The 27,304-nt window shown below is 43.1% G+C and overlaps 1 protein-coding gene across 3 annotated transcripts; it reads right to left on the bottom strand.

Moving 5' to 3' along the window:
• Nucleotides 1-1,223: 1,223 nt before the first annotated feature.
• Nucleotides 1,224-27,304, bottom strand: E2F6 (E2F transcription factor 6). 3 transcript variants are annotated; one of them, XR_008483204.1, is made up of 8 exons: nt 27,158-27,304; nt 23,221-23,269; nt 21,482-21,698; nt 21,010-21,168; nt 19,903-20,017; nt 18,476-18,627; nt 2,684-4,204; nt 1,224-2,376 (listed from the first exon to the last, which is right to left on the bottom strand). XR_008483204.1 is itself a non-coding variant. In XM_054279914.1 (7 exons), the coding sequence occupies exons 1-6, from the start codon at nt 27,269-27,271 to the stop codon at nt 18,508-18,510; spliced, it is 774 nt and encodes a 257-aa protein (XP_054135889.1). In that variant the 5' UTR covers nt 27,272-27,304; the 3' UTR covers nt 1,224-4,204; nt 18,476-18,507. The 3 variants fall into 3 exon arrangements, 2 of the variants coding, with proteins under 2 accessions (XP_054135889.1, XP_054135888.1); XM_054279914.1 differs by having other exon boundaries at nt 1,224-4,204; XM_054279913.1 differs by lacking the exons at nt 1,224-2,376; nt 2,684-4,204 and adding an exon at nt 17,032-17,761.

Below are 27,304 nucleotides of genomic sequence, written 5' to 3'. Positions count from 1 at the left end.
TGAACCAGCATTTTCAGCCTGATCTGATCCAGAATTCTTTAGCAGAATGAGAACCCATGAATGCATTGTCCTTTCTCCATCCTGCGGCAATTCATGTTACACAGTACACCTTCAAATAAAGTTCCTAGACACTGTCTTGCAGGCTGGTGTGTGTGGTTTTACAGAAAATTGCATTAAGAAGAAATGGGATGCCAGCAAGAAAAGGCTTTGTAGCCTTTCAATGAGAACACTCAGCAGGATGGAGGCAGAGAGGTAGGTGGCAAACTTAGCGACCTTCACAGTTACACAGCTATTGAGTTTTTTTGAATTGTCATCTTGGATTTTGGTGTAAGAACCACTGGAGGCATCTAATCAATCTTTCTTTTGATCTGGCCTTTTGCCATAAGTATGCAGGAACTGGCTTGGAAAATGACAGTAAAACCCCAGGCACTGAATGCTCCCTGCAATTAGGGGGAAATGCCAGTAGACGATGACTTGGATAGAGCAAGCTAAAAAAAGATGATTAGTGTAGAGGTTCTGTGTGCATCTCTGAATACCCACATTATGTGTCTCTGCATTAGCACTGTCATTCCTGTGATCTGCTTTTCATCAAGACTTAGCTACTGTTAATTGTGGGGAAACCAAGCCAGTCCAGCTGATACCAGGGTGTAAACAACTACAGCGGCTGTGCCTGCTCTCAGGGAACCTGCAGGGGCTGTCAGAGACTGGTAAGAACAGTTTTGAGTGCACGAGTGGAAACACAGCTTTGCATATGAGTTGAGGGAGGGAGGGAGGGAGGAAGGAAGTGGCGGAAGGAAGGAAGTGGCGGAAGGAAGGAAGGACGTGGCAGAAGGAAGGAAGTGGCGGAAGGAAGGAAGTGGCGGAAGGAAGGAAGTGGCGGAAGGAAGTGGCGGAAGGAAGTGGCGGAAGGAAGGAAGTGGCGGAAGGAAGTGGCGGAAGGAAGTGGCGGAAGGAAGTGGCGGAAGGAAGGAAGGAAGGAAGGAAGGAAGGAAGGAAGGAAGGAAGGTAGGTTACTGCTTGGAAAAAATATGACTTTTCTATCTGTCCTTTTGTCCAACATGGACAGTATATTTAACTACTGTTATTTCTAGACTTAGCTGTCAAATAATAAAATGGAATTACTGTATGAAGAGGCTGACATAGAGACGATCTCAGTTTTGCCCCAGTCTTTGGTGATGGGGGACAATATTAAAATGAAACACTACACATGGATAAGAAAAACATATGTTGTAATACTTTAATTTTCCATGTTTATGGATAATAAAAATTAAGGTATTACAGGAGGTAATTACAACCAAATTGGAAGAAAACTTGGAAGATTTTGATGTGAGAAATTATTAGTGGGAATTATTAGGAGACGTTTTTTATAAGAGAATAAAACATTCTGAAAAATATCATGCTATTCCCAAAGTAAAAAGAACTCACTTCATGTAGGATAGCAATGTCTCATGAGGTGAAATAGAGAGGTAAGTATTAGTTGAATCCTTGAGGATTTGTTTTGGTAGGAACTACAAGGAGCAGTCCTGGTCCCTCTTGTTTAAACTTTTTGACATTGGAACCTTTTGGTTTACCAGCATGAAATCCAGGACTATGCTGTTGATGCTGTTTGCATCAGACATCAGTAGACAGTTGAGGGTTGGGATATTGCTCAGAATATCAGGATCAGCTCAATGATGAGAATGATAGAAACAGGACATTTTAAAATGGTAGAGTCTATAGAGGGAGTGCCCTTGGGGACTAGTAAGAAATTCTGATGTAATGTGGGAACGTACCACTTGGAAATAGCTGAGGAGAATTACTTCAGGCTTACATTACCTAATGAAAACATGGAATTAAAAAGTATAAATGGTATTGTAAAATTTAACAAAGATACTCAAGTGAGATAGGATAGGGCAAGATCCAGTTAGAACACTGGGACATAAATAGGTCCATTCCTCTGATTGGAGAAGAGGAACTGAAAATGGGAATTTGGCAGTGATAAAGGAACAAAGCAGCCTGTTTTATGGAGGTAGCTTGAATAACTCAGTTTTCTAGATCCAGCAGAGAAGTGAATGAGAATATGGTGGCGTCTAAAGATACACCAAAGACAGCAACCAAGGAGTTTAAGAGCTGTACGCTACAGAGGAGTGCTGGCAGAAGAGCATATGTGAGTAAACTGGTCACAGATGAATGCAGATGGGAAATAAGACTGCTTCCAGCTATTCACAATGGGAGTTAGTACAACCTTCATCCAAGTAAAGGCAGCCAGAAAATACCTACCTGCAGTGTATCAGTGCACTTTGATAGGGCCATAAGATATGGTGTTTGGCACCACAGGGACTAGAGTCAGGAGTGTTGAGTTAGGAGCGCTCAATGACATTTTCAGCTCTTATGTGGCTGCAGAAAGAAGGGTTTGTAAGAAGCATAGGGTAGTCTGGATGAAGGTTATCAAACTACTTCATGATCAGTTAAAGACTTGGTGGAAGTTACATCTGTGCTCAAGAACTGCAGTGAATGTCATAAAAATCAGCACAGTGTGGACATAACTAAACTGGCTGCTTTTCTTTGCTGAAAGAAAATAACCTGAAGGTTATTTCTGTGTGTGAACCATTAAATGTTATGTTTTAATCCAATGTAGAATATTTGTTTTGGATGCTTGAAAGAATATCATAGCATGAATATACTTAGGATGAGGAAATCCTACTTTTGTCCAAGGGAACTTGAAGCAGAATTCTACTTCTTAGAAAGCTGTCCAAGGACTTGGTATCCATGAAGCAGGACAAAGGGGAAATTCTTCCTCTCAATGAAGTTGGTGACCTGCACAAAGGCACCAAGTTTGTTGGGTCAGCGAGGTGGAGCATGAGAATCACAACTTCCTACTCTGGGAACCAGCCTGCTCCTTTGGGAGGTGTGTCCCCATCCTTTGCAACTGGGACAAAATCAGAGTGGTCACAGGAAGGATGGAGCGTGGTCCACCTCAACAGAGCCTCTGTTAAGGGGTCTCTGCTACCTAAGTAAATGCTCTGATCATTGAGCTGTTGGGTAACTGGGGACTTTCCTCCAACACAGTTTATCCCCTTCTTTGTTTTTTTTTTTCCAGCCAAAACTATTCAGCAAATTTGAAGCAAATAGTTTAGACATGACTGAAACCACATTTTCCAGGGAATTAACTAGTAAATAAATAAATAAATCACCCAACTCTAACTATTACCTCTTTTAAAATCCATGATGCTTCTTTTCCACATAAATTGAAACTTTTTAAAAATTAGTTTATGTAATTAAATGTAACAGTTTGACCCATCTATCCAGCCGGGGTAGTAAATTTGGGCTCCTTATTTATGCTGTTCTGGAGTGCACAAGCTGTTTTATAACACAACTAATGCTTATTTCTTCGGTTTACTCATATTTTCCTTTTTTTTGCAGTCGCTTTCATCCTATCAGTTCCAACACCTGATCACTGTAGGAGAGAGAACTTTTCTCTATTACATTTTCATGCTTTTCTAGTCAACTAATTTAAACTAATAGAAAAATAAAACACTTTTTGCAGTGACTCTCATGCTAACTTGATGATAGTTTAAATAGATTATGCCATTCCACTAGATACAAGCTAAACTATTGGAAACAAATCAAATAAAAGGATATAACTAGATGCAGTTTTTAATAGTGTTAAAACTATTCAACCAGAACAAGAGGGGTTGGAATTAGATTATCATCAAGGTCCTTTGTAACCTAAACCATTCTGTGAATCCATGACTCTATGATTTCTGGTCTGCTCTCTTGGACCCTGTAGAACTCCAAGCATCGCATCTCATCTTTCCAACGGGTAGTGTCCAAATACTCTCTCTGGGCCGCGGCGAGCAGCCCTCTGATGCATCCCTTGCAGCATTTCTTAGGACTGCTGGTTGCCGTGTGCGATTGCAGCTGGCCAGGAATGCGAAGTGGTGGTTTGCTTCAGAAGCCGTGGAAGGATGGTTGTAGACATCCCTCTAGTGGCCCCGCGGTGTCCGGGACGGCGGGAGCAGCTCTGGCATCCCCGGGCTCAGCAGGGCCAGATGTGCTCCTCTGTGCAGCTGGGTCCTCTGCGGGGTGAGGAACTGGCACATAATGTCTCCCTTTTTCCGTTTCACTAAAGTTTCCCTGGAAACTCCGCACCAGTTCGGGGTGTTTAGAGTGTTTGTTTCACACAAGCCTTGATACTTGAAGGCTGAACCCATTTCACTGGCCACTGTAAAAAACAGATGTAATGGGAGGTGGTATGAGGAAAGGGTTAATCCTGTCTCTAAGTTTTTTTAAATGGCAGTTTATTTAACCCAGAGTGAGGAAAAACTTTGTCATCATTGAAAAAAGAGACAAGTTATACTTGAAAATTAATTAAATGTTTCAGATCTTCTTGTCTCTTTAATACAAGACTGATAGAATACCAAAGGGAGGGGACCCTCAAAAACCCCAAAGTATATGTAAAATAAATATAAGGAACACTTATTTGTACATCTGTACAGTCTGGCTTCTCAACTGAAATTGTCAGTAAGATGCTAATTATGTTTATATGTTTGAAACATTGAATTTATTTTGCTTATTAATTTGTTAAAGGACGTGCAGCAGAAATGAGGGCCCTGGGATAGCATCTTTAAAGATAGTGAAGAGGTCTTCAGTCTTCACTGAAAGGGCGCTGTCCCAGGGCACCCACTGTGGTTCCTTCATGGAGCACAGCAAGTCTGGGGATTGCCCTTGCTGGTGCTGGACAAGCATCCCATGACGGGTCTAGGGAAGCTGGCACTCTCTGAGGAGTCACTGCAGAGCAGAACTGAGCAGAGTTTGCAAAGGAGATCAAGACACTCCTCCCTTTTTGCAAATGGGCACAGCACAGAGGAATGATTTGTTCCAGAGGCAGCAAGCTGCCTGACAGCAGCAGGATGTGGTGTTGAAAGGAGATAATGGGTTTATACGTAAGTAAAACTGTCCTTAAAGGACAGCCCACCCTGAGATTTTCTCTGTATGGAAACAAAAACTACAGATCTCATCCTTCTGATAATGGTAGTTCTGTATCTCAGTAATTCACCTGTACTACCAGTATTACCATTGTGAATCCATTATTACTTTTAAATAAGAATTACCTATACAAAAATACCATAGTGCAACAATTAAGTAAGTTGTACTTAGAGCTGAACTCAGGCCCATTTCAAAGCCATTATTTGCTGTTAATAAAGCCATGGCTGAATGAGTATTTCTGGTTGAACCTCGATTTTGTTAAACTGATTGAAAGCAATCAACTGAACACACACCACCATCCTGATCAGGTTTTGATTTCAAAGGTGGTAAAAACCTTTTTAAGTTGCATTAGGGAAATTTTTTTCTCCCCTTTAGCTCTGTATAATTTTCCTTCCAAATTATAAACCCTGCTTTGCTGACTTTCCTCCTTACACCCCAAAAATAGCTCAATGTGTCAATTTAAGAGATGGACAATTGGCATAAAGTCAGCAGAGAGAACATAAATGCCTGAGACGTTTTTAGGTGACATCTATGTAAACAATTGCTGTTGTCTTGTTTTCATTTCCAGGCAACTGATCCTCAGAGACACATACATAGAATACAGACAACAATATCTGGACAACTTTCCAATCCCTTCTTTCTGAGCAATTTATACTTTCTCCATGTATAAAGGAACAGTATTTTACAGATTGGGAATAAAATATATCTTGATTGGAAGATACTTGTTTTAAAGAGTCTGATCATCATCTAATGTCACAAATTTAAAGTCTTTTTGAAAGAAGTAAAATCCCTGAGCTTCAACCTGCAGTAAATTTTTAATACAGTCTAGAGTATTTCAGACCAGGAGAAACACATGATTAATCAAGAAATACACATTAATCCAAATTTGCCTCTTCTGCTGCTCAGTGGCCCAGGCTTGTCAATGTTTTTTGAGTCAAAACTACTAATCTCTGCATGGACTCTGACAGCCAATGTGCCAATTTTGGCAATTTGAAAGACTAGCATTTGTTTCTATCCCTTTATTCAGTTCTTTAAGATAAATCTGCAATTAAGTCTTTTTTATTGCAAAAGAAAGGCAGTGCTAATGCTTTCACAGTATTTTGCTTTTACTTTGCTTTATTTTAACCTCTAATCATAGGAAGAATTAATCCTACATCTCTATATTTCCCCCATTATTATTCTCGCAGGACAGGATAATATATTGCATTATTTCAAATGTGTTTGTTTTCTCTTCAGCTGAATAAATACAGAAATCACCTCCAATAGCTTCTTTCCAGCCTGAAGACAATGGCTCAGCAGGCACTTAAGGCTGAAGTTGTTTCTAAAACCAGGGAGATTTTTCTCGTGAGAAATTGTTTCTTACACAAAGTATTACTGGCACTGATGGTGAGAATGTTGCTTGGTAAAAAGGTTCTCTGATGATATGTGGGGAGTAGCATTATCAAGTAAATCACAGTTCTAGCTCCTGACTGAATTCTGTGCAACCTGCTTTAGTGTATAGGATGGAGGCACTGTGTGGATATTGTCCTGTTTTTGTACGTGTTTTAGGGATTGTGAAAAGATCACAACTAACTACAGGGAAGCTTGATTTGATCCTTGAATGCCCAGCTAGCAGCAGAGTGTCTGGTATTGGCCACAGTGCACTGCGGTCCAGGAGAGCTCCAAGGGTCTCACTATGGGCTGGTGTTTATAAGGTCACAAGAGAGCTGGCTTTAGTCACAGTAATTTTCCATCCTGGCCACAATTCAGGCTGGTAACTTTATTTGAAAATTTGATAAAATTTGAAATTTTATCAGTTGAATAAAATTTTATTTATTGAATAAATTTTATTTATTCAATAAATAAAATTTTATTTATTGAATAAAATTTGATAAAATTTTATTCCACTTAGGTTGTTGTTCAGGCAACAAAAATAAGTTTCCAAGGCTGTTCATTAAAACAGGAGCTTGTTAGACAACAAAAGTTCCTGGGAGAAGAGTGTTTCTGGTAAGCTCAAGAGAAGCTCAACCAGCTGCTGTTTGTCAAGGCTGAGGCCTAATGAGCATTTTTGGGATCACAGTGTGGCTGGGGTGGGGGGAATGCACCCCCACAGTGGGCTAAGTCAATAAAAGAGTTGCAATGTGCTGAGCTTGGATCTTTGAATTTGCTGTTACAGCTTCTAGGATTGTCTTCTATAACCCCATCCCTTAATCTAGAGTCAATTGGAAACACCACTTCATTCATGGATCACAAGGTGAGGAGCTCCCATCAGCCCACGTCCACATGGTGGGTGTCTGGAGAGCGCAGCTCCAGACCCTCAGATCACCCACGGTCTGCCTGCAGGGGTGGCAGGGAAGAACCAGGGTGCCATACATGGACAGAACCAGGCTGCCCTTTCTCTGCAAACATTACATTTTCTTCAAAACACAGGTCGTGCTTTTCGACTAACAAGTATCTGAGTCCTTCAGTAAACATCTACAAACAGTGAGAAGCCTCGTCTAGGTTTATATAACCTACACAACCAAGGGTAGTTTATACGATTTTAGCCTCAATGCACTTCTCACAAGTTACTCCAGGCAGATCAGAAGTGGAACCAAAACCAGCAGATTTGTGTTCCTGATAAACCCTTCAGCAGTTACTGAGGTCCCAGCAGGGTGCAGGGGCCAGCCCATGCCAGGATCATGGAACACAAGGGTTTAGAGCTTGCAGCCAGCCCCAGCACACTGGGAGCAGCTCATGGCCTGGCCAGCAGATGAACCTTGCCACTGACAAGGACTTCTGAAATCAGTGTTTAATTATGCTTATAAAATGAGGCTGTTCACACACACCAAAAAGATTATTCAAAATGAAGGAAATTGCTGACTTTCAAATGCTTTCCAACAGACAACAATTTGCAGGAATCTTCTCTCTCCTTAAAAAACCACATTATTTAAAACTGTAGTTCACATCTGAAAACTGACAAGTGAATTCCCACACCAAGTAAGGGCTAAACTGGCAACCTGCAGTGCTTTTGACAGTAAGAATCAGCAAAACCAGGAATTTAATAATTATGGGTCCTGGTTGTTGCTATTGCTGATTGATGCATTAACATTCTTAACCATTCTTATTGAAGGGAAGGCAGAAAGAGAAATAGAAACTCAGAGTCCTCAAATAGCCAAGAGAGCTTCTTACACATACAAATGTACTGAAAATGAACAGATGTAGACTCAGCAAAAATAATAATCTCTCAGAAAAAAAATCAAACATTACTACACAAATTCAGAGTAAGGTCCTGTCACATTTATGAGTGAGCTTGTAACTTGTGTCTAAGTTCAGCATCACTCAGGAATTTTTCAAGTCCAAGTTGAATCTTTTCAGCTAATTAGTGCATTGAGCTTATACAGTACATTGTTTTCCAGTATCACCAATGGGTAATACTGTACATAACCAATTAGCAAAAGCAGTGGTTTAATCTTCAAAAGTCCATTCGTTCTGCTGAAGGTGCACTATTACAACAACAGATGTATTAAACAAAATAGTAGCAGTATAATTGTCATATTACAGCTTCTTCCATTTCACTGTGACAACTGTGTGGCTAAAAGCATTAATTATACTGCTAGAAAACCTGTACGAATGAGTGAGGAAAACAATCGCTAGAGATTTGTTCAAAATTAAAAATCCTAATGTTTCATTTAAATTGATTGTTTCACTGTTGAAGACAAACTTCATTAAGATTTTAAAGATGGTTATATTGTAAAAATGTACTTCCTTACTTTTTATATAAGGTAGGTAATGGCTAAGAGTTGGTTTAGATTAAATATTAGGAAGAAATTCTTTATTATGAGGGTGGAGAAACACCAGAACAGGTTGCCAGGAGAAGCTGTGGATGCCCTATCATCTCTGGAAGTGTTCAAGGCCAGGTTGGATGGGGCTTTAAACAACCAGGATGAGAGGAAATGGCCTCAAGCTGTACCAGGGAGAGTCAGGTTGGACGTCAGGAAGAATTTCTTCACTGAAAGAACTATGAAGCACTGGGAGGTGGTGGAGCCACCATCCCTAAGGGAGTTCAAGGAACGACTGGATCTGAATCTCAGTGCTATGGACTACTTGACGTTGTGGTGTTTGGTCAAAGGTTGGAGTTGATGGTCTTGGAGGTCTTTCCAACTTAAATAATTCTGTGATGTATGGGAAGCTGTCCCTGCCCAAAGCAAGGGCGTTGGAATTATGTGACCTTCAAGGTCCCTTCCAACTCTTAACCATTCTAGGATTTTATGATCACGGAACAAAAACCTACCCCAATATACAGCATTCAGAATTAGTTAGTGTTGGAAATTTTTATAGGTTTTATGGGAAACATTGTCCTGAGTTGTTGAACTAGTGTAGGAGGAATCAATGCTTCTCTTTTGCTCAAACTCCACCAAAACAGAACAGCAATGTAAAACATCAAATAGAGTTTGCCATCTGAACAGAAATCGGCCATGGAAGGAAAAGGACAATTTTCCTGTGCAAAAAATGCTTTCTTAGTTTTAACCCTCATTCCCAGCTTCACTGGAGGAGCACCTTGCTCATTTTTACCCTGTTCTATGTATTCATTGTGCTGTCACTTTGCTTTTATTTATTATTATTACAGCTTAGCCCGTAGTTTGAATTTCACAGACAAAAAAATAGTATCCTATTTTTCCCAGAAGTCCGGTATTCTGGAGCCCGAAGTTGAGAGGACAGATATAAAAATTCAAGATTACTTTTCTGACACAAGACTGCACTTGGTGTTTTTTCCCCAATTTGCAAAGTATACTGCTATGCATTTTGCAGAACTAGGGAACCTTGTGGAAAACCAAGTTAATTCTCCATTCTGTATTTAGATATATTTATGCTCATCAGTGTCACCTGTGCCAACTTACTTGTATTGTAGAACATAGGGCTTTTAATTTCACTGCACCTGTCTAAAATAGCTGTAGAGCTGCTGGCTACAACATGCAAGGTTTAATTAGCTTTGATGGTCTCACTTGTGAGGAGATGCATAGTTGTCAATACTGTGTGACCCAAGGACTTGGACTTCCTATTTAAAACCAAACCTGCCAACTCACCCCTACAGAAACCATACTGGGATGAAGTGAGCCCATGCACAGCATTTGTACAGTGACAGTTCACTCCCTTAGAAAATCCAGCATATAAATTCAACAGCTTTGTTTTATGGATATGAAAGATGGATAATACAGACAAAGTCCTTAAGTATTTTACATATTTTTGCAAGCTGAGCCACAAAGAGATCACGATACTCAGCTAGGGTTCTGCTGTATGTAAACTCCAGAAACTGGAATGGACCAGCTGTCATGGGATGACCGCTTTTATCCCAATATCGTGTATTATGTCTGGCCGCTGTGTTTTTTTCCTCTCTCTCTCTCTCTCTTTTCACCCCCCCCCCCCGGCCGTCTTGCCGCGGCGGGGCGGGGAGGGAGGAGGGAGGGGGACTGGGTGTACTTTGGCTTTTTGGCTTTTTGGCTTTTGGCTGCTTGGCTGGCTGGCCTGCTTGCTTCTGCTTGCTACTTCGCTTGCTTGCTGCTGCCTTAGCCCTAGCTGATAGCTGCCTTTTTTCCCTTTGCTGCTTTCTGTGCTGTTTTTTTTTTTTTCCCTTTTCTTTCGTCCTCTCTTTCTTACCCTCCCCTGAAGATACTGGACCGGCTCCGGACCTGACCTGGGACGTCCGGCGGGACCTCCGGAGCCTGCGAGAGACGCTCGGCACCCTCCACAACACTGACTGGTTTTCTTTTCTTTTCTTGTGTTGGGGAGTGTTCTTTTGTTATTTGCCAATAAATAGGTTTTGTTTTCCACTTTGCTCCTCCAAGGAATTCCTTCCCGAACCCGGTATTGGGGGGGGAGGGGTGGTTGGAGATTTCCCCTAATTTGTCCTAAACCAGGACATCCTTTCTTGGTGCGTTGGCCGGGAAAGAAGGCCAAAGACAGTGGAAAACAAACCTATAACAATAATATTTTGGTTTTGGTTGTTTGGTGGGCATATTGGTAATTCAGAATGTCATTTGGGGTGGAAGCTTGCCGGTATTTCTGGTCCCTAGGGGTTTTTGAAGCTTTCATATCTTTGTGGTCCCTAGGGTTATTTCCTTACCCAAAAATAGCTCTTGTGTTGTCCCTAATAAGTAGCTTTTGTAAGCGGGGGGCACTAACCAGAATAGTCATTGGGCTGGTCTTATGTGTGTGGATTTGTCGGATAAAAATGCTGGACTTTGTTTCAGGAATGTATGGATTGTTGTCATGGCTGTGTACTCAGTTTGTTTGGGGAGAAGAAGGCGAAGGGGCTTCTCAGCTTTTGTCTTCCTTCTCCTCCAAATTGTTGACGTCTCTATTAGGAAATGTTGAATTTCCCCTGAGTTTAAAAGAAACCATCTTTCTGGCATTTAATTTATTAAGCCTTTTCTATACTGTCTGGAGTGTATATAAAATGAAAGCCGAGATTTCTAGAGGGGTTAGAGAGACTCCTGATTCAGGAGTAAAACAAAGCAGGAAAAATCTTGACTGGAGTGGGAAATGGGAGGATATGGGCCAGACTTTAAAGGAATTCTCTGATCCTATAGACTGGGACTTTCCATCCGATCAAATTCAGAACCCAGTCGAGGTGGCAAAGTATTTGAGGGAGAAGTGCCATGGTAATACTAAGGAGGAAAGGATTACTGCAGTGAGCTGGGCCTTGGCGTTTGTTTACCGTACTCTGCTAGATACCGTGGAGCAGCAGATAGCAGACAGGGAACAGGGAGATAAGTTAGTTACTATCCCAGTGACCCAGGCTGCAGCTAACATCCCAGGCTCCAGGCTAGCAGCTGGATCAGACAATAGGCCCCAACCCATGGCTGTTGCAGCTAATACAAGAGGTGGAAAGTGTAAAGACAAGACCGATCGAAAGGTGGAAGATGATGATGATGATGCAGGAGAAGGACCCTCACCAAAATCAGAGGCCACATCAAGGGGCACAGATTCTGGAGCTAATACTGACTCCTTTTCTCTGAAGGACCTCAGAGGCCTAAGAAAGGATTACAGACGACAACCTGACGAATCTATAATTAGTTGGTTAGTCCGCCTCTGGGATGCTGCAGGGGAGGTTACGATTTTGGATGGTACTGAAGCGAGGCATTTGGGATCCCTGTCGCATGATACTGTCATCGATCAAGGTATGATGAGCAGGGCTAGCCCTCACAGCCTCTGGGAACGGGTCCTGGAGAGTGTAGCACAAAGATACTTATGTGCCGATGATCTCTATATGCAGCAGACACGGTGGAAGACCATAGAACAGGGGATCCAACGCCTGAGAGAGATGGCAGTGGCAGAGCTCATTTTCTCAGATGATATAACAACTAGGAATCCGGACCTGGTACCATGCACACCTGTAATGTGGAGGAAACTTGTGCGACTTGGGCCACCTGAATACGCTTCTGCCCTGGCAATAATGAAGCGGGATGATACATATGAGACTGTGCTTGATATGGCGAAGAAGCTTCGAGCGTATGCAGATGCTGTGCATGGACCAACTCATGCCAGAATTGCAGCAGTGGAAACCCAACTGCGAAAACTAGAGGACAAAATAGAGGAGAATCATAAGAAACTCCGGGAAGAGATTAAGGAGGACCTTATTCAAATCTCGGCTGTGCAAATTAGAGGCCCTGGTATCCAACGCTGGCGCTCCTTTGATGGGGAGAGAAGGTACACCCCACGGGCTGAGTTATGGGCCTTTCTGCGTGAGTCTGGAGAAGACATGAGGAGATGGGATGGAGAACCCACCACTGTTTTGGCACAACGGGTGCGTGATTTGAAGAGAAGAGGAAGTATCACCAAAAAGAGGGCAGCTCCGGTTGCTCGCAGCCGAGATGTTGAGTATGACGATGACCTGTCCGATCCACTTGAAGGAACTTCTAAGGCATACGCCCAAGGAAAGAAGGACAATCTGGCTTAGAGGGGCCCTGCCTCTAGCCAGGAAGAGGCACGGGAAAATCGGGTTTTTTGGAAGGTGTGGATCAGATGGCCTGGCACATCAGAGCCACAAAACTATGAAGCATTGGTTGACACTGGATCACAGTGTACCTTAATGCCATCAGAACACGTGGGGACAGAACCTGTTTCCATTGCTGGAGTGACGGGGGGATCACAACAGTTGACTTTGTTGGAAGCTGAGGTGAGCTTGACTGGGAAGGAGTGGCAGGAACATCCGATTGTGACTGGTCCAGAGGCTCCGTGTATTTTGGGCATAGACTTCCTCCGGAACGGCTATTACAAAGATCCTAAGGGATTCAGGTGGGCTTTTGGAATAGCTGCAGTGGAGATAGAGGGTATTAAACAATTGAATACCTTGTCTGGACTATCAGAGAGCCCGTCTGCAGTAGGACTCTTGAAGGTAGAGGAGCAACGAGTACCAATTGCCACTTCGACAGTGCACCGCAGGCAGTACCGGACAAATCGAGATGCCGTGATCCCCATCCACAAGATGATTCGAGAGCTGGAGAGCCAAGGGGTGGTCAGTAAAACCCACTCACCCTTTAACAGCCCTATCTGGCCCGTGCGAAAATCTGACGGAGAATGGAGATTGACTGTGGACTACCGTGCATTGAATGAAGTGACTCCACCACTGAGTGCGGCTGTACCAGACATACTGGAACTGCAGTACGAGCTGGAGTCCAAGGCAGCAAAGTGGTACGCGACCATCGATATTGCTAACGCGTTTTTCTCCATCCCTCTGGCAACAGAATGCAGGCCTCAGTTTGCTTTTACATGGAGGGGAGTGCAGTATACCTGGAACCGACTGCCCCAGGGGTGGAAACACAGTCCTACCATCTGTCATGGACTAATCCAGACTGCACTAGAAGAGGGTGAGGCTCCAGAACATTTGCAATATATTGATGATATCATTGTTTGGGGGAACACGGCAATGGAAGTGTTCGAGAAAGGAGAGAAGATCATTCATATTCTCCTGAAAGCTGGATTTGCCATTAAGAAGAGCAAAGTCAAGGGACCTGCCCGAGAAATTCAGTTCTTGGGGGTGAAGTGGCAAGACGGACGGCGTCAGATTCCTGCGGATGTTATTAACAAAATCACTGCTATGTCCCCACCAACTGATAAGAAGGAAACACAAGCCTTCTTAGGTGCTATAGGTTTCTGGAGGATGCACATCCCTGAGTATAGTCAGATTGTGAGACCCCTTTATCTGGTTACCCGCAAGAAGAACGACTTCCATTGGGGCCCTGAGCAGCAGCAAGCGTTTGTCCAAATCAAGCAGGAGATCGCTCATGCTGTAGCCCTTGGTCCAGTTAGGACGGGACCAGATGTGAAGAACGTGCTCTACTCTGCGGCCGGGAGCCATGGTCTGTCCTGGAGCCTTTGGCAGAAGGTGCCTGGCGAGACCCGAGGCCGACCATTGGGATTTTGGAGTCGGAGCTACAGGGGGTCTGAAGATAACTATACCCCAACAGAAAAAGAAATCTTGGCCGCCTATGAAGGAGTCCAAGCCGCCTCGGAGGTGATTGGTACAGAGGCACAACTTCTTCTGGCACCCCGACTACCGGTGCTGGGATGGATGTTCAGAGGAAAGGTTCCCTCTACCCACCATGCCACCAATGCTACTTGGAGTAAGTGGATTGCCCTCATTACGCAGCGCGCTCGAATTGGGAAGTTAAATCGCCCTGGGATCCTGGAAATAATTACAAATTGGCCCGAAGGTGAGAGCTTCAGTGTCGCGGATGAGGAACAAGAGCCAGTGACTCGGGTTGAGGAAGCTCCGCCATACAATCAGTTGCCAGCAGAAGAAACACGTTACGCTTTATTCACCGATGGTTCTTGTCGCGTCATAGGGATGAAACGGAAGTGGAAAGCAGCTGTATGGAGTCCCACGCGACGGGTTGCGGAGGCTACTGAAGGAGAAGGTGAATCCAGTCAATTTGCTGAAATCAAAGCTATTCAACTGGCCCTAGGTATTGCAGAGAGAGAGAAGTGGCCAAGGCTCTATTTGTATACCGATTCTTGGATGGTAGCCAACGCTCTATGGGGATGGCTGAAGAGATGGAAAGAGGCGAACTGGCAGCGCAGAGGAAAACCAATTTGGGCTGCGGAAGAGTGGAAAGATATCGCTACTCGGTTAGAGAAGTTACCTGTGAAGGTTCGGCATGTAGATGCCCATGTCCCCAGAAGTAGAGCTAATGAAGAGCAGCGAAACAACCAGCAAGTACATCAGGCTGCAAAGATAGGGGAGTTGAAGATAGATCTCGACTGGGAGCATAAGGGAGAGTTATTCTTGGCACGATGGGCCCATGATGCCTCAGGCCACCAGGGTAGAGATGCCACCTATAAATGGGCACGAGACCGAGGGGTGGATCTAACCATGGACAGTATCTCTCAGGTTATTCGTGACTGTGAGACGTGTGCTGCCATTAAGCAGGCCAAACGGGTGAAGCCCCTCTGGTACGGTGGGCGGTGGTCTAAGTACAAATATGGGGAGGCCTGGCAGATTGATTACATCACGCTGCCTCAAACCCGCCAAGGCAAGCGCTATGTACTGACCATGGTAGAAGCCACCACGGGATGGTTGGAAACCTACCCTGTGTCTCATGCCACAGCTCGTAACACTATCTTGGGCCTTGAAAAGCAGGTCCTTTGGAGGCACGGTACTCCTGAGAGAATTGAGTCGGATAATGGAACTCATTTTAAAAACAATCTTATTAATACTTGGGCTAGGGAACATGGCATCGAGTGGGTGTACCATATCCCCTATCATGCACCAGCTGCAGGGAAAGTGGAAAGGTATAACGGATTGTTAAAAACCACCTTAAAAGCGTTGGGTGGGGGGTCTTTAAAAAACTGGGAGCAGCATTTGGCGAAGGCTACCTGGTTAGTTAACACTCGAGGTTCCACCAACCGAGCGGGTCCTGCTCAGTCTGAGCTCCTTAATATAGTAGATGGGGATAAAGCCCCAGTGGCCCATGTCAGAGGTTTGTTGGGAAAGACAGTATGGATCAACCCTGCCTCGAGTGCAGACAAACCCATCCGTGGGATTGTCTTTGCTCAAGGACCAGGTTATACATGGTGGGTAATGCAGAAAGATGGAACAACACGGTGTGTACCTCAGGGAGACCTGATTGTGGGATAAGGCTCATATATGAATGTCATTGTTTGCTGAATGTGAGACAGAAGGAAACTGTAAGTGTCAAAGGTCTGAGCAAGTAAGATGAGAGGAATGCATAAGTGTCAAAGGTGTGAGTAAGTGAAATGAAAGTTTTATTGTATGTTCACGATATGGGATAAGGGGTGGAGTGTCATGGGATGACCGCTTTTATCCCAATATCGTGTATTATGTCTGGCAGCTGTGTTTTTTTCCTCTCTCTCTCTCTCTCTTTTCACCCCCCCCCCCCGGCCGTCTTGCCGCGGCGGGGCGGGGAGGGAGGAGGGAGGGGGACTGGGTGTACTTTGGCTTTTTGGCTTTTTGGCTTTTGGCTGCTTGGCTGGCTGGCCTGCTTGCTTCTGCTTGCTACTTCGCTTGCTTGCTGCTGCCTTAGCCCTAGCTGATAGCTGCCTTTTTTCCCTTTGCTGCTTTCTGTGCTGTTTTTTTTTTTTTCCCTTTTCTTTCGTCCTCTCTTTCTTACCCTCCCCTGAAGATACTGGACCGGCTCCGGACCTGACCTGGGACGTCCGGCGGGACCTCCGGAGCCTGCGAGAGACGCTCGGCACCCTCCACAACACTGACTGGTTTTCTTTTCTTTTCTTGTGTTGGGGAGTGTTCTTTTGTTATTTGCCAATAAATAGGTTTTGTTTTCCACTTTGCTCCTCCAAGGAATTCCTTCCCGAACCCGGTATTGGGGGGGGAGGGGTGGTTGGAGATTTCCCCTAATTTGTCCTAAACCAGGACACCAGCTTAAGTAGTTATTGATCATTCTTCTGAAAATTGCTAAAGTACCGTGGCATCACTAGATCCAGATCTAAGTGTTATCTGACAGTACCATGTAAAACAGATTTTAGATTTTCACTTAGTTTTAAATGCTTGTAGTCACTCAGTGAATTGCAGCAAAGGCAACCCAACATGTTTCATTAGAAAATATTTCATAGAAATAGAAAATATTTCATATTTTTGTAAGGTTATTTTATTTCTTTGCTGTACAGAGGCAGAAATGCAAACCATCTCAATAAATGTACATCAGTAGCTACCCAGAAATGATACAAGTATGTACACAAAGCCCAATTATTTCACTTCAGTGTTGATACCATAGTTCATGTAGAGGTGGATACAAACAGCACTTACACAGTGTAAAGCACAGCTCTTGGGATATTTACATCTTGTTCTTCATATCAAAGGCTTCCAATACACCAGTTCTTTGTTACACTTGTGTTTGACAATCCTGCTTAGTAGTGCTGCCTCAGAACTGAAAAGTGCATTTCTTCATTTTATACATTCTCATGCAGATGGTGAACCACTCCAGAAATTGTTCTCCAACCTTAATTTTTGGAAGTAATTGATTATCTTTGTTTTCTGTCAGTTAAAATTTTAAGGTAAAAAACCATTTTCCCAAAGCTCTGTAGGTCATATGCAATTAAGAAAACAAAGCTCCTAAATGCAACTTCAGAAATTGTTGTCTTTTGACTTGGGAGGATAAGCAATCCTGTGAAAACACTAAACTAATCCACTGCTGGATTTTTAAAACACTTTGGAACATTTCAGGTTAGGAAGTTTGCAGATCCAAGCAGTTTGGAAAAGCCCTATAACACAGATATTTACATTCTATATTAGATTCTTGTGTTGTAATTAATCTGGCATCCCAAATGGGTTTTTTTTCTTCCATCGGAGATCTCACTTTAAAAGGAAAGGAAAAAAGGAATATGATTACTCTAATTGTAGAAAATACAATTTTGAGTTAATCCGCAAACAAAATTAATTTAAAAGATACCTGGGATGAAAAAGACAACTCTCCCTTTCACCTATAAAGCAGCACTTCTAAAGATAATTTCTTTCGCTGTGTTCTGAGCTACTGCAATTCCTGCCAGATTTATTTTTATGCCACAACATCCTGCAGCACCAGGCTTCTTCAGAATCTCTATCCCATCCAATCTTGTTTTAGGAGATTGAAATACGACGTCCCCTCTTCTGTCTGCCCTCCCTTAGGGCAGGAATGAGCAGCAGCACAGTCTTGTTTAAAACAGCATCATAACTCTCATGGCAACAATCTGAGCTGAGCAGGACTCTGTAGTGCAGCAGCTGAGAGCTCCATCCACGGGCTCTGACAGAAAACCAGCAAGGAGCAAAGGAAGGAAAAGGCCAGGGAACAAGAGTGCCTTGCCCTGTGTGCACGTGCCTGACTCTCTGACCTCCTGTTGCCGTGAGGTAACACAACAGCACAGACTTCTCTTCCAGGCATTTCCTATACTCCCACACACCTTGGCCCACAATCCATGCTCTGAAAATTACACTTGTTCAACAGCACAGTTTACAGCTTTATCAGAATGATATGATCATCTTAAGAAAACCAAAAAAATACATGTGGATAAAAATGGAAAAGGAGGATGTTACCTTCATCAGGATAAAATGATGTCTCAGTTTCACTAGATATGGACAGTATCCATATCTTCACAAGTTTCGGCACCTGGATTCTCTTTTTCCACCTCACATAGATACACGTCAATGGGTCCTTTCGTGCTCTTCACATGTACTTCTATGTGATCCTATAAAACAGCAACTTGTATGTAATTCAAAGAATAAAGCTTATACATTTATTTTTGCACTTATTTTAAAGACAACAGATTACAAACAGAACAAATACAGCTATTTAAAATTGCTACTGCTTCCACACAAATTATGACATTACATACACTTGTAGGACAACTATTATGCAGAATTAAGCTAACAAGCTTTCATTTTTAATGAATGTGCATTTAAGTATTTGTTTAGTCTTTCTATCGACCTTCAGATATATGACCAAGACTTACTTATGTTTAGGAAGAGTAACAAAATTTAAAAACTTGACAAAACATTGCCATGAATCCGACAACAAACTGGAGCACAAAGCTTTAACAAAACAGTAAAGCAACTAATCCTTATCGCTTCTACTGCTTTCCTTCCACAGACACCGCGTGGCAAGACACAGAGCAAATAAATCTTAATGCACAGTGGAGAAAATATTCGGTTCCAGTGTACAACTTCTGAAATTCTGCCTTTTTATTGCTTCAGGAGGCATCTGGAATTGTATCTCTTTCATCTCCACTGGATGACAATAGCTCCTTTGACCAGGGAAACTACTGGAGATCTATATAGTGGATCTAACTCTTTGGTTCTACTGATGAATTTCCTTTTCCTAAGATATCCCCACCTTTCTATCCACATAGCGAGGCAACTTCAATGACTATGCAATTGGGAAGATTATCAAAAATGCTCAAGCAAAAAAGAAAATGGAATTAAAGCTCTGTTTGTTATCTTAGGCTGTCTTCCAGGATTTGCCCTCTCAGAGCACTACCAACAGTGGGTTCCCAGTACACAGGCCCCACTATGCAGCTGCAGCACTGCTGGGTGCAGGGGGCAAAGGTCTGGCTCCTCTGTGAGACAAGAATGGAGCCTGTGTATTGCACCGTGGGGTGAGGACAGGGCACAGCCCCACTCCATGAAAAATCCCTCTAGATATCATCTACTAGAGTGACAAAAGGGTTTTCTTTTTCCAACCATACTGTACATTGCATACTTTATTACAGCTTTTCCATTCTCTCTAACAAAACCAGGTAACTAAAGCTCAGATACATTTATGGCTTAGTAATTTAGGCAAAAAGAAAAATACAGCAACTAAGCTTCCAAGACTATTATCCCTGCAGCACTGTTCAGTGGAACACAAGAACATTTAACTACCACTATCTGCATGACAGAGTAACTGGAAATCAATTACTGACTGCTGCTGCAAAAAACCAAATTAATAAACTTTTGTTTCTTTAGGAGAAATGCATAAAACTTACATCTTTAGGAACTGGTATTTCCAATTTGGTTTCCTCTGGAGCTTTGATTGCAATCACAATCTGTTCCTGAAAAGCCTGAATGCTTCGGATATCCTGGTACGTCACATAAGCTAGTGTATACATTGGTCAAGGATTATGTAAAGTCATTTGCTAATGGGCACAAGCAAGAGTATATGATATGAACACATCAAGATATGTTGAGGCAGAATACCAACTGCAGAAAATTGATTCAGCAGAGGTTAATATTAGCTTTGTAAAATGAAGTATCAGCTAATGGTAGAAAAATACCTTTCTGTATTTCCAGGAAGGAAAAAAGGCTTTTAGAAATATATTCAATGTTATAAAAAAACCCCAGTCTTCACAGATGTTGTCATAAGTCTACAAAGCCGAAGGAATACTGTTCTTCAGAAATTACACTCTGTTTTCTAATTGCATGAATATCATTTCCTAAGACACTGTAGAACTATTTTCTTAAGCAGTAAGGTATAAAGAATATGAGCACATTTCATTTGTGCACACCCCTTAACATCTTGCCAAACAAGGGAGCGAAATAATATTTTATTGTAACTCAAAGCCAAAATTCAATCTTTATGCCATATATTAAAATGAATCTCTTTTCTATTGTCAAAACCCATCTGGCAGTCAGAACTGCACTGGAATCTCTTTCAAGAGAGAAGAGTATTAGGATATAACCAACATACCATTATATCTCCTTGGCAACAAGCCACTGGGACTCCATTCTGAGTCCTCTCTGTCATCTCACTAAGCATCTTGAGCTCACTGGTGGGTCAAAACCTGCCCCTGAGGTGACTGAAATGGAGAGAACAGGGTGATGGTCAGGGTACTAAGACTATTCCCCACTTCATTCTTCTGTAGTGGAAAGGACACACAAGCAACACTCCTCCGAGGACAGGCTAGACTCTCCATGATACTGCAAAGCAAGGCACAGGACAGGCCTTCTCAAATGCAAAATAATCAAAAGTCTGCTATTATAAAACTCATTATCAAGCAGTACTGCATACCTGTGGTATCAGCCTACACTTCTTACTAGATACGTATGTGCAACCAAAATCATGTGTTAAAATAATGCAAGAGTTGAAAGGATATTTTGCATTTTCTTTGTCATCTATTAGTTCAAATATCTGATGAGCACAATTCTTGATTAATTCATCCAGAGCTTCTTCCATGATTGATAAGTCAGCAAGTTCCTCTTTAAGGTTCTGCGGCTCTGGTGCTCTTCCAATAAGTTGGTCAAGACTGTTACCTCTAGAAGAATATGAAAATTGTCTAGCATGTTTGTATAAATAAAAGCACATTTATCAAACATCAAGTATACTAACAGCAAACAGTAAGAAAGTCTGGCATCCTTTTTTCTGCTGAAGTATGCTTCCATGTACTTACACACTTGATACTTGTTAATGTATTAGGTAATTCACATAGCATAAGGAAGGAAACAACTTAAAATACTATCTATGAGAAGTAACTTAATATGCTTAAAGATACTCTCAAAGTTATAAACATTACTCAGCACTGTTGGGATTTACTGTTTCGGAAACTAGAAGCTTCAAAGCCAACTCACATCCACTGGATATGGTTCTTAGATCTTTTCTGAATCAAGTCGATGCCATCCAACACATTGGTGATGTCATACACTCTTCGTTTTCGTACTCCTAGTTTTTTTGCTACTTCATTTAAATCAAGGACACCGTCTGGAGCTTTTCTGAGAAGAGCCATAAATTTTCGTGTCAAAAGCACCAAGGACGCATCAAATCGAGGCCTTTTGATGTCCACAGTTTCTGTAAAGATTTGGTAGAATATTTTAGAATATATTAGGGTAAGCTACTACATAAGCATGAAGTAAAAAATATGATAGTGATGAAGTAACAATGAAGGTAGAAGTCTGGAAGCACTGCAGTTTTTAATGCTTACATTGCAATGGCACCATATAAAGCACATTAACTACACATACCTTCATTTGTTTGCAATGATTTTATCTAAATAGCAAGCATACATTTTTGTGCTTTCAACATTCATGACTCCACACTGCTAGAATGGATATTAATAACTGAGTAACTGTATGCTCTACAGGACATGGGATCGGATCACTGACCAAATACCAATGAAACCTTTGGTTAACAATAGACAGTGCTGAGGTGCTGCCAGAGAAACACAGGTATATCTCTGCTGCATGACACTATTAGAGTATTTTTTCACATCTTTTTGGTCCAGTTTAACCAGCAGACCTCACATGTAACCATTAGGCATGGTTCACAAGTCAGCTTGGCTTCGGGACTGTTTCAGCCTGCACGGGACCTATCTGCTCTGGAACTGAAGAATTCAGCATGCAGACAAACTGTCTGCACTATCTGTTCTCAGGGCAAAAGAACTAGTCATTCCATTGCTTGATTAACTAATACAACAAAGATCTGCAGCTACCCTGACACCCTGGTTTAAAAGATTCCTGCGCTATGTGTATTCATTATCACCATATTTGCAGAAAGAGCAGAAATCCCTGATAAATAACTTGAGATTGTTATTTATGTATGCAAAAAGCACAAAAAAGCACCCACTTCTGAGTGAAAAAGTCATGGTATGCACACGCTCATTTGATACTAGCCAATAAAAGATTGTCAAATTCAGCTGGTACTTGTCTTTTCTCCTGTAAAGCAAACCCAGTATTTAATCTGATCAACCTGTGTCCCCAGCAATATTCCAGTCTAATGCTTCAAGAAAAGGTGAGTGTGTAAACAAAGTACCCTAGACAACACTTTTGCTTCAACCATCAGTATTTTTCCCAAGATGAATGAGATACACACTTTTACTCATAACATATCACACATCAACATATCATTCCATGGCTGCAAGTTTGTGCACTCCTTAACACAAAGTGACAGGCTCAACAACTCAGTTTTGGACTGTGTTACTGTCAAAGGTGTGAAGCAATTTAGCTGGTGAGAAAATAAACAAAAAAAAACCCCAAAAACCCAACACCCAGAAATTCACTCAAGTTTATTTCCACATTTATTAACACCAGTTGAAATGCAACATTTGGCAGTATGTTGTTCCAGTTTTCCCTCACTTTTCCTGTGCACTATTTTCTATATAGCAATGGGAAGGCATACTTGCAACAGATCTGAAGAGAAAAAACTATAAAGAACGTACAGCTTCACATCTGTTATTTCAGTCAGTGTTCAGCATTCTTCCTGCTCTGCTAATATTAAATATAATTTTTCATTTGTCTACAGCGTTGTAGTCACATTGTAAAAAGGCATGACATACTCTAAGATTAATTTTTATACATGACACAGAGCAACTTACTTTTCACAGGCTGTGTGTCCTTGTGCACATTCAGGTCAATCATTGGTACCTGAGGAAATAAAAAGAGAAAAAAAACAACTGTCATAAAATGCTTTCTACAGAGGGAGCTTCTTTAGCAGAAATCCTCAAATCTTTAGATGTTACAGCCAGCACAGTTCTGACAACTCAACAGCTATTACTGTGAAGTGTCATTAGATAAAAGGAATACATGCTTTTTAATTCCTGCCAGAACTTTAAGCCCTTCATCTCAGCACAACTCACTCTGCTTTCAAAAATAGGAAACATCACTGAACTCGCTGATGCCCAGGCAAGCTACAACCTCTCTTGCTTCTTCTGCTTCAATTCATGGCCATTTCCTTTCAGTTGCCCATCGTGTACAACTGTAAAATACCTGGTAACCTTTAAAGTTCTTAACCTGCTTGCAAGTATGGAATGAAACCTGTCTGGGGAAATTTGGAAATTAGATATTAGAAAAATGGATCTTCACTCAGAGGGTGGTTGGGTACTGGAACAGGCTCCCCAAGGGAAGCAGTCACAGCACCAAGAGTTCAAGAAGCTCTTGGACAATGCTCTCAGGAACATGGTGTGACTCTTGGGATTGTCCTGTGCTGGGACAAGAGTTGGACTTGATGATCCTTATGAGTCCTTTCCAACTCAGGATATGCTGTGATTTTACTGAAGGGCTGCAGTAGCTTAACAAGTTCTCTCAGGAGTTTATTAACAGCCTTCCTGTCCTAGTGGGCCTAAAACAGGAACAGCATTCCAAGGGCAATCTAACATATGTCAAGTAAAGAAAAACAATAATTTCCCTCAATTTACTGTTCTTCTGCTAAGACAGCCTCATATGCCTCAATGTCAGGACACAATGCAGGTGCACATTTAGCCCACTGTCCATGAGGACCCCCAGGTCCTTTCAGCAGGGTAATCCCCAGCCTGTACCACTGCAGGGTAAAGGCAAGGCTTTAACTCTTGATTTTCAACTTCCTGGGTTTATGAGGTGTTAGATGACCCCTTCCTCCAGCCCATAAACCTCACATCCTCCACCTAACAGCAGGCCCTAGGACAGACCCTGCCAGGCACCCACCAAAGCTGCTCTATCACTCCCCTCCACAAGTGGTCAGGGGAGAGATGTAACAAGAAGTTCATGAGCTGAGCTACGGACCAGAATAGATCACTCCCCAAATACCATCATGGGCAAAACAGACTCAGCTTGGGAATATTAATTAAATTTATTACCAATAAAATCAGAGCAGAATAATGAGAAATAAAACACATCTTAAGAAACCACCTTCCCCCCACGCCTCCCCAAGCTCTACCCCATCCACACCAGCAGCACAGGGAGAGGGGAATGGGGGTTATGTCAGTTCATCAAATGCTGTTCCTGCTGCTGCTCAGGGTGGAGAATCCTTCTCTACTTCAGTGGGGAGTTCCCTCCCACAGAAGAAAGCCCCCCATGAACTTCTCCAGTATGAGTCCATCCCACAGCAACAGTTCACCAACTGCTCCAACGTCTATCAGTTTCCCTCAGGGTGCAGTCCTTCAGGCACAGCCTGCTCCAGCAGGACTCAAGGCTCACAACTTCTACCAGAAAGCCTGCTCCAGCATGGGCTCCACAGGTCCCTGCCAGGAACCTGCTCCAGCATGGGCTACCCACAAGTTCACAGCCTCCTTTCAGGCATCCACCTGCTCCAGCCTGGCTCTCCTCCATGGGCTGCAGCTGAATCTCTGCTCTTGCACCCAGAGCACCTCCTCCTCCTTTTTTTCCACTCACCTTGGTGTCTGCAGAGTTGTTGTCTCATATATTCTCACTTCACTCTTCTCTGGCTGTAATTACAACTGTATAATAACTTTTTTCCCCCTTCTTAAAAATGTTATCACAGAGGCACTACTACTGTCTCTGATGAACTCTGCCTTGGCCAGTGACAGATCCATCCTGGACCTGCCTGGAATTAGCTCTACAGGACATGGGGGAAACTTCTAGCAGCTTCTCACAGAAGCCACCCTGCAGCCCCCCACCTGCTATCAAAACCCAACCACAAAAACCCAATATAGGTTTATACAAGCCAAGGTTTCCTTTGTTTGGGGTCCCTGCTCCACCTGTTGTACCAAGATTAAGTTATTTTAAGGGCCCAAATGTCTGAGGCTCTGCTATGGGAAACCTGGGGTTAATCTGGTGAGGGGACCTTGTCTGTGTGAGTGTGGGGGTGCAGCTGCAAAGGGGCCTCAGTCCCAGCTCAGGTGGTGTGAGTGACTGACAAGAGTGGCTCTTGAATGGTCAGACAGGAAAATTTCTTCAGTATTGTGACCTTTGACATTCCTTGCTAGTTTCAACACTACAACTTTGGCTTTCCAAGCATCATATCTGCATGTCCAGGCACTTTTTATCCTTGTTCGTCAGGCTGTCCTTCAAGTCTGTCCTGTTCTTTTTGCCCTGAGTGTCATGATGAAACGTGTTTCTCCTTACTGATCTCAATCTCTTCAGCTCCTCCAGCTTCCAAAGCTGCCTTCCCAAAAATTTCAACCTACCTCTTGGCAGAATAAGCTGGAGTCTTGAAGACTGAGTAAGCTGGAATCCAGGTTCTGCACTTTACTACTAACCTTCCTTGAATATGCCACTGTTAAGAAAACTTCCAAGTCTGACCATTCATGAGATTCCCATTCATGTAAGCCTCATGCTGTCACTGCTGGGACTGAAGCCCCTTCATGGTGGACTGCTTCAGTGAGCTACTCCTCAGTGGCTCAACCCCAGGTTTCCCACTGCAGAGTCTCAAATGTATCTCCATAAAGCAATTTATTCACAGTGAATAAACAGCCCAAGCTGGTACCTCCAAAGAGGGATTCACAATAAAGGAAGCTCTAAGTTTTTATACCTCATAGTCTACTCAGGTAAATCTTGCCCTGAGTTCTCTGCTCCTGCTGTGTCTCCCCATGCATCTCTCTTCATCCACCCTGGCAGTGCCACCACCTCTGTGTCCTTTTGTTACCCAAAAAGTTGGCAGTTCATGGCCTCTGCTGCGTCCCTCAGTTTCCACTCACATGGTCAGTGCCACCTTCTTCCTGCCTGCCCTTTGTTATCCCAAGGGTTGGGCAGTTCATGGCCTCTTGTCCAGGGATCCCACCCATCTGCTGCCTGCAAACCGAGCTACCTGCAGAGATGTAATTCCCACCCACTATTCCATGGCCATCACAGGCAAGGCTGTTAATGATTACCACATCCTTGACCTCCCTGTTTATAAGAAGCTGATTAAGGAAAGTATCACCCACTGTAAACTCATCTAAGTATCTACATAAAGAAGCTGTGCCAAACACTATTTGCTTCTTACAATCATCACTTCAATTATCCAGCAAAAAACTTACATGAACTCTTTCACGGCTTTAAGAAAATACTAGCAAGTAACCTTTAGCCCAACGGATAAGATTAATTTAAGGAAAAATGCAATGCATTTAAAATATATCACAAAATTAAAAGCCTGCACCGTCATGATAAACTAAAAAATACGTAACTTTTTTTAAAGCTTTAAAAAATAGACTTTTTTGCAAACCACTTCATAGCATTGCTAAAGGTAACGGTGGCAGCTGCATGTAAGCCGATCACAGACGGTAAGAGGAGAAAACACATTGTGTCCCCTTTTCTCATACTTAGCTACACCATAGTTAGCTCGATTAAAAGGCTGTAAGTGACACAGGCGAGAAAAACCATCCTTTAGCGTTCCAGCACCTTTCCCGGGAAGCCCGCCCCAACGCCACGAGGGAGGGAAGCACCCCAATGCTCCTCTCGGCTACCACGCTGCCCGGCCCGTCGCATCTTTCCCGCCCAGAGACGTAGGCCGGGCTTTCGGCCGCCCCCTCACAAGCTCCGCGGCAGGAGCGCAGCTGCAGCGCCGTCCCGCCCTCTCCGCATCCCCGGGCAGCGCCTCCCGCCATGTACCTCACTTACACGCAACGCGTCCGGCTGCAGCGGCTGCAGGCTCTCCCACTGCTCGGGGCTGGCCATGTCGGCGCGGCCCCGCGGCGAGGCGCTGGAGGAGGCGGAGCGCACAGACGCCCTCATGCCGAGGCTCCGAGCCGCGGCCGGGCGCGGGGC

The sequence above is a fragment of the Melozone crissalis genome, unplaced genomic scaffold (assembly GCF_028551555.1).
Source record: "Melozone crissalis strain CALT ecotype California unplaced genomic scaffold, PUWL_Pcris_2 ptg000027l_1, whole genome shotgun sequence".
In the NCBI taxonomy this organism is placed as follows: domain Eukaryota; kingdom Metazoa; phylum Chordata; class Aves; order Passeriformes; family Passerellidae; genus Melozone; species Melozone crissalis.
The sequence above is the reverse complement of the archived record's forward strand: the minus strand, read 5'-3'. Positions and strand labels throughout refer to the sequence as shown.

Coding starts and splice junctions, on each gene's coding strand:
- E2F6 (XM_054279914.1), bottom strand. CDS start 27,271: ATGAGGGCGTCTGTGCGCTCCGCCTCCTCCAGCGCCTCGCCGCGGGGC. Junction 21,699..23,220: donor GGACACACAGCCTGTGAAAA/GTAAGTTGCTCT, acceptor AAATCTTTACAG/AAACTGTGGACATCAAAAGG. Junction 21,169..21,481: donor AAGAACCATATCCAGTGGAT/GTGAGTTGGCTT, acceptor ATATTCTTCTAG/AGGTAACAGTCTTGACCAAC.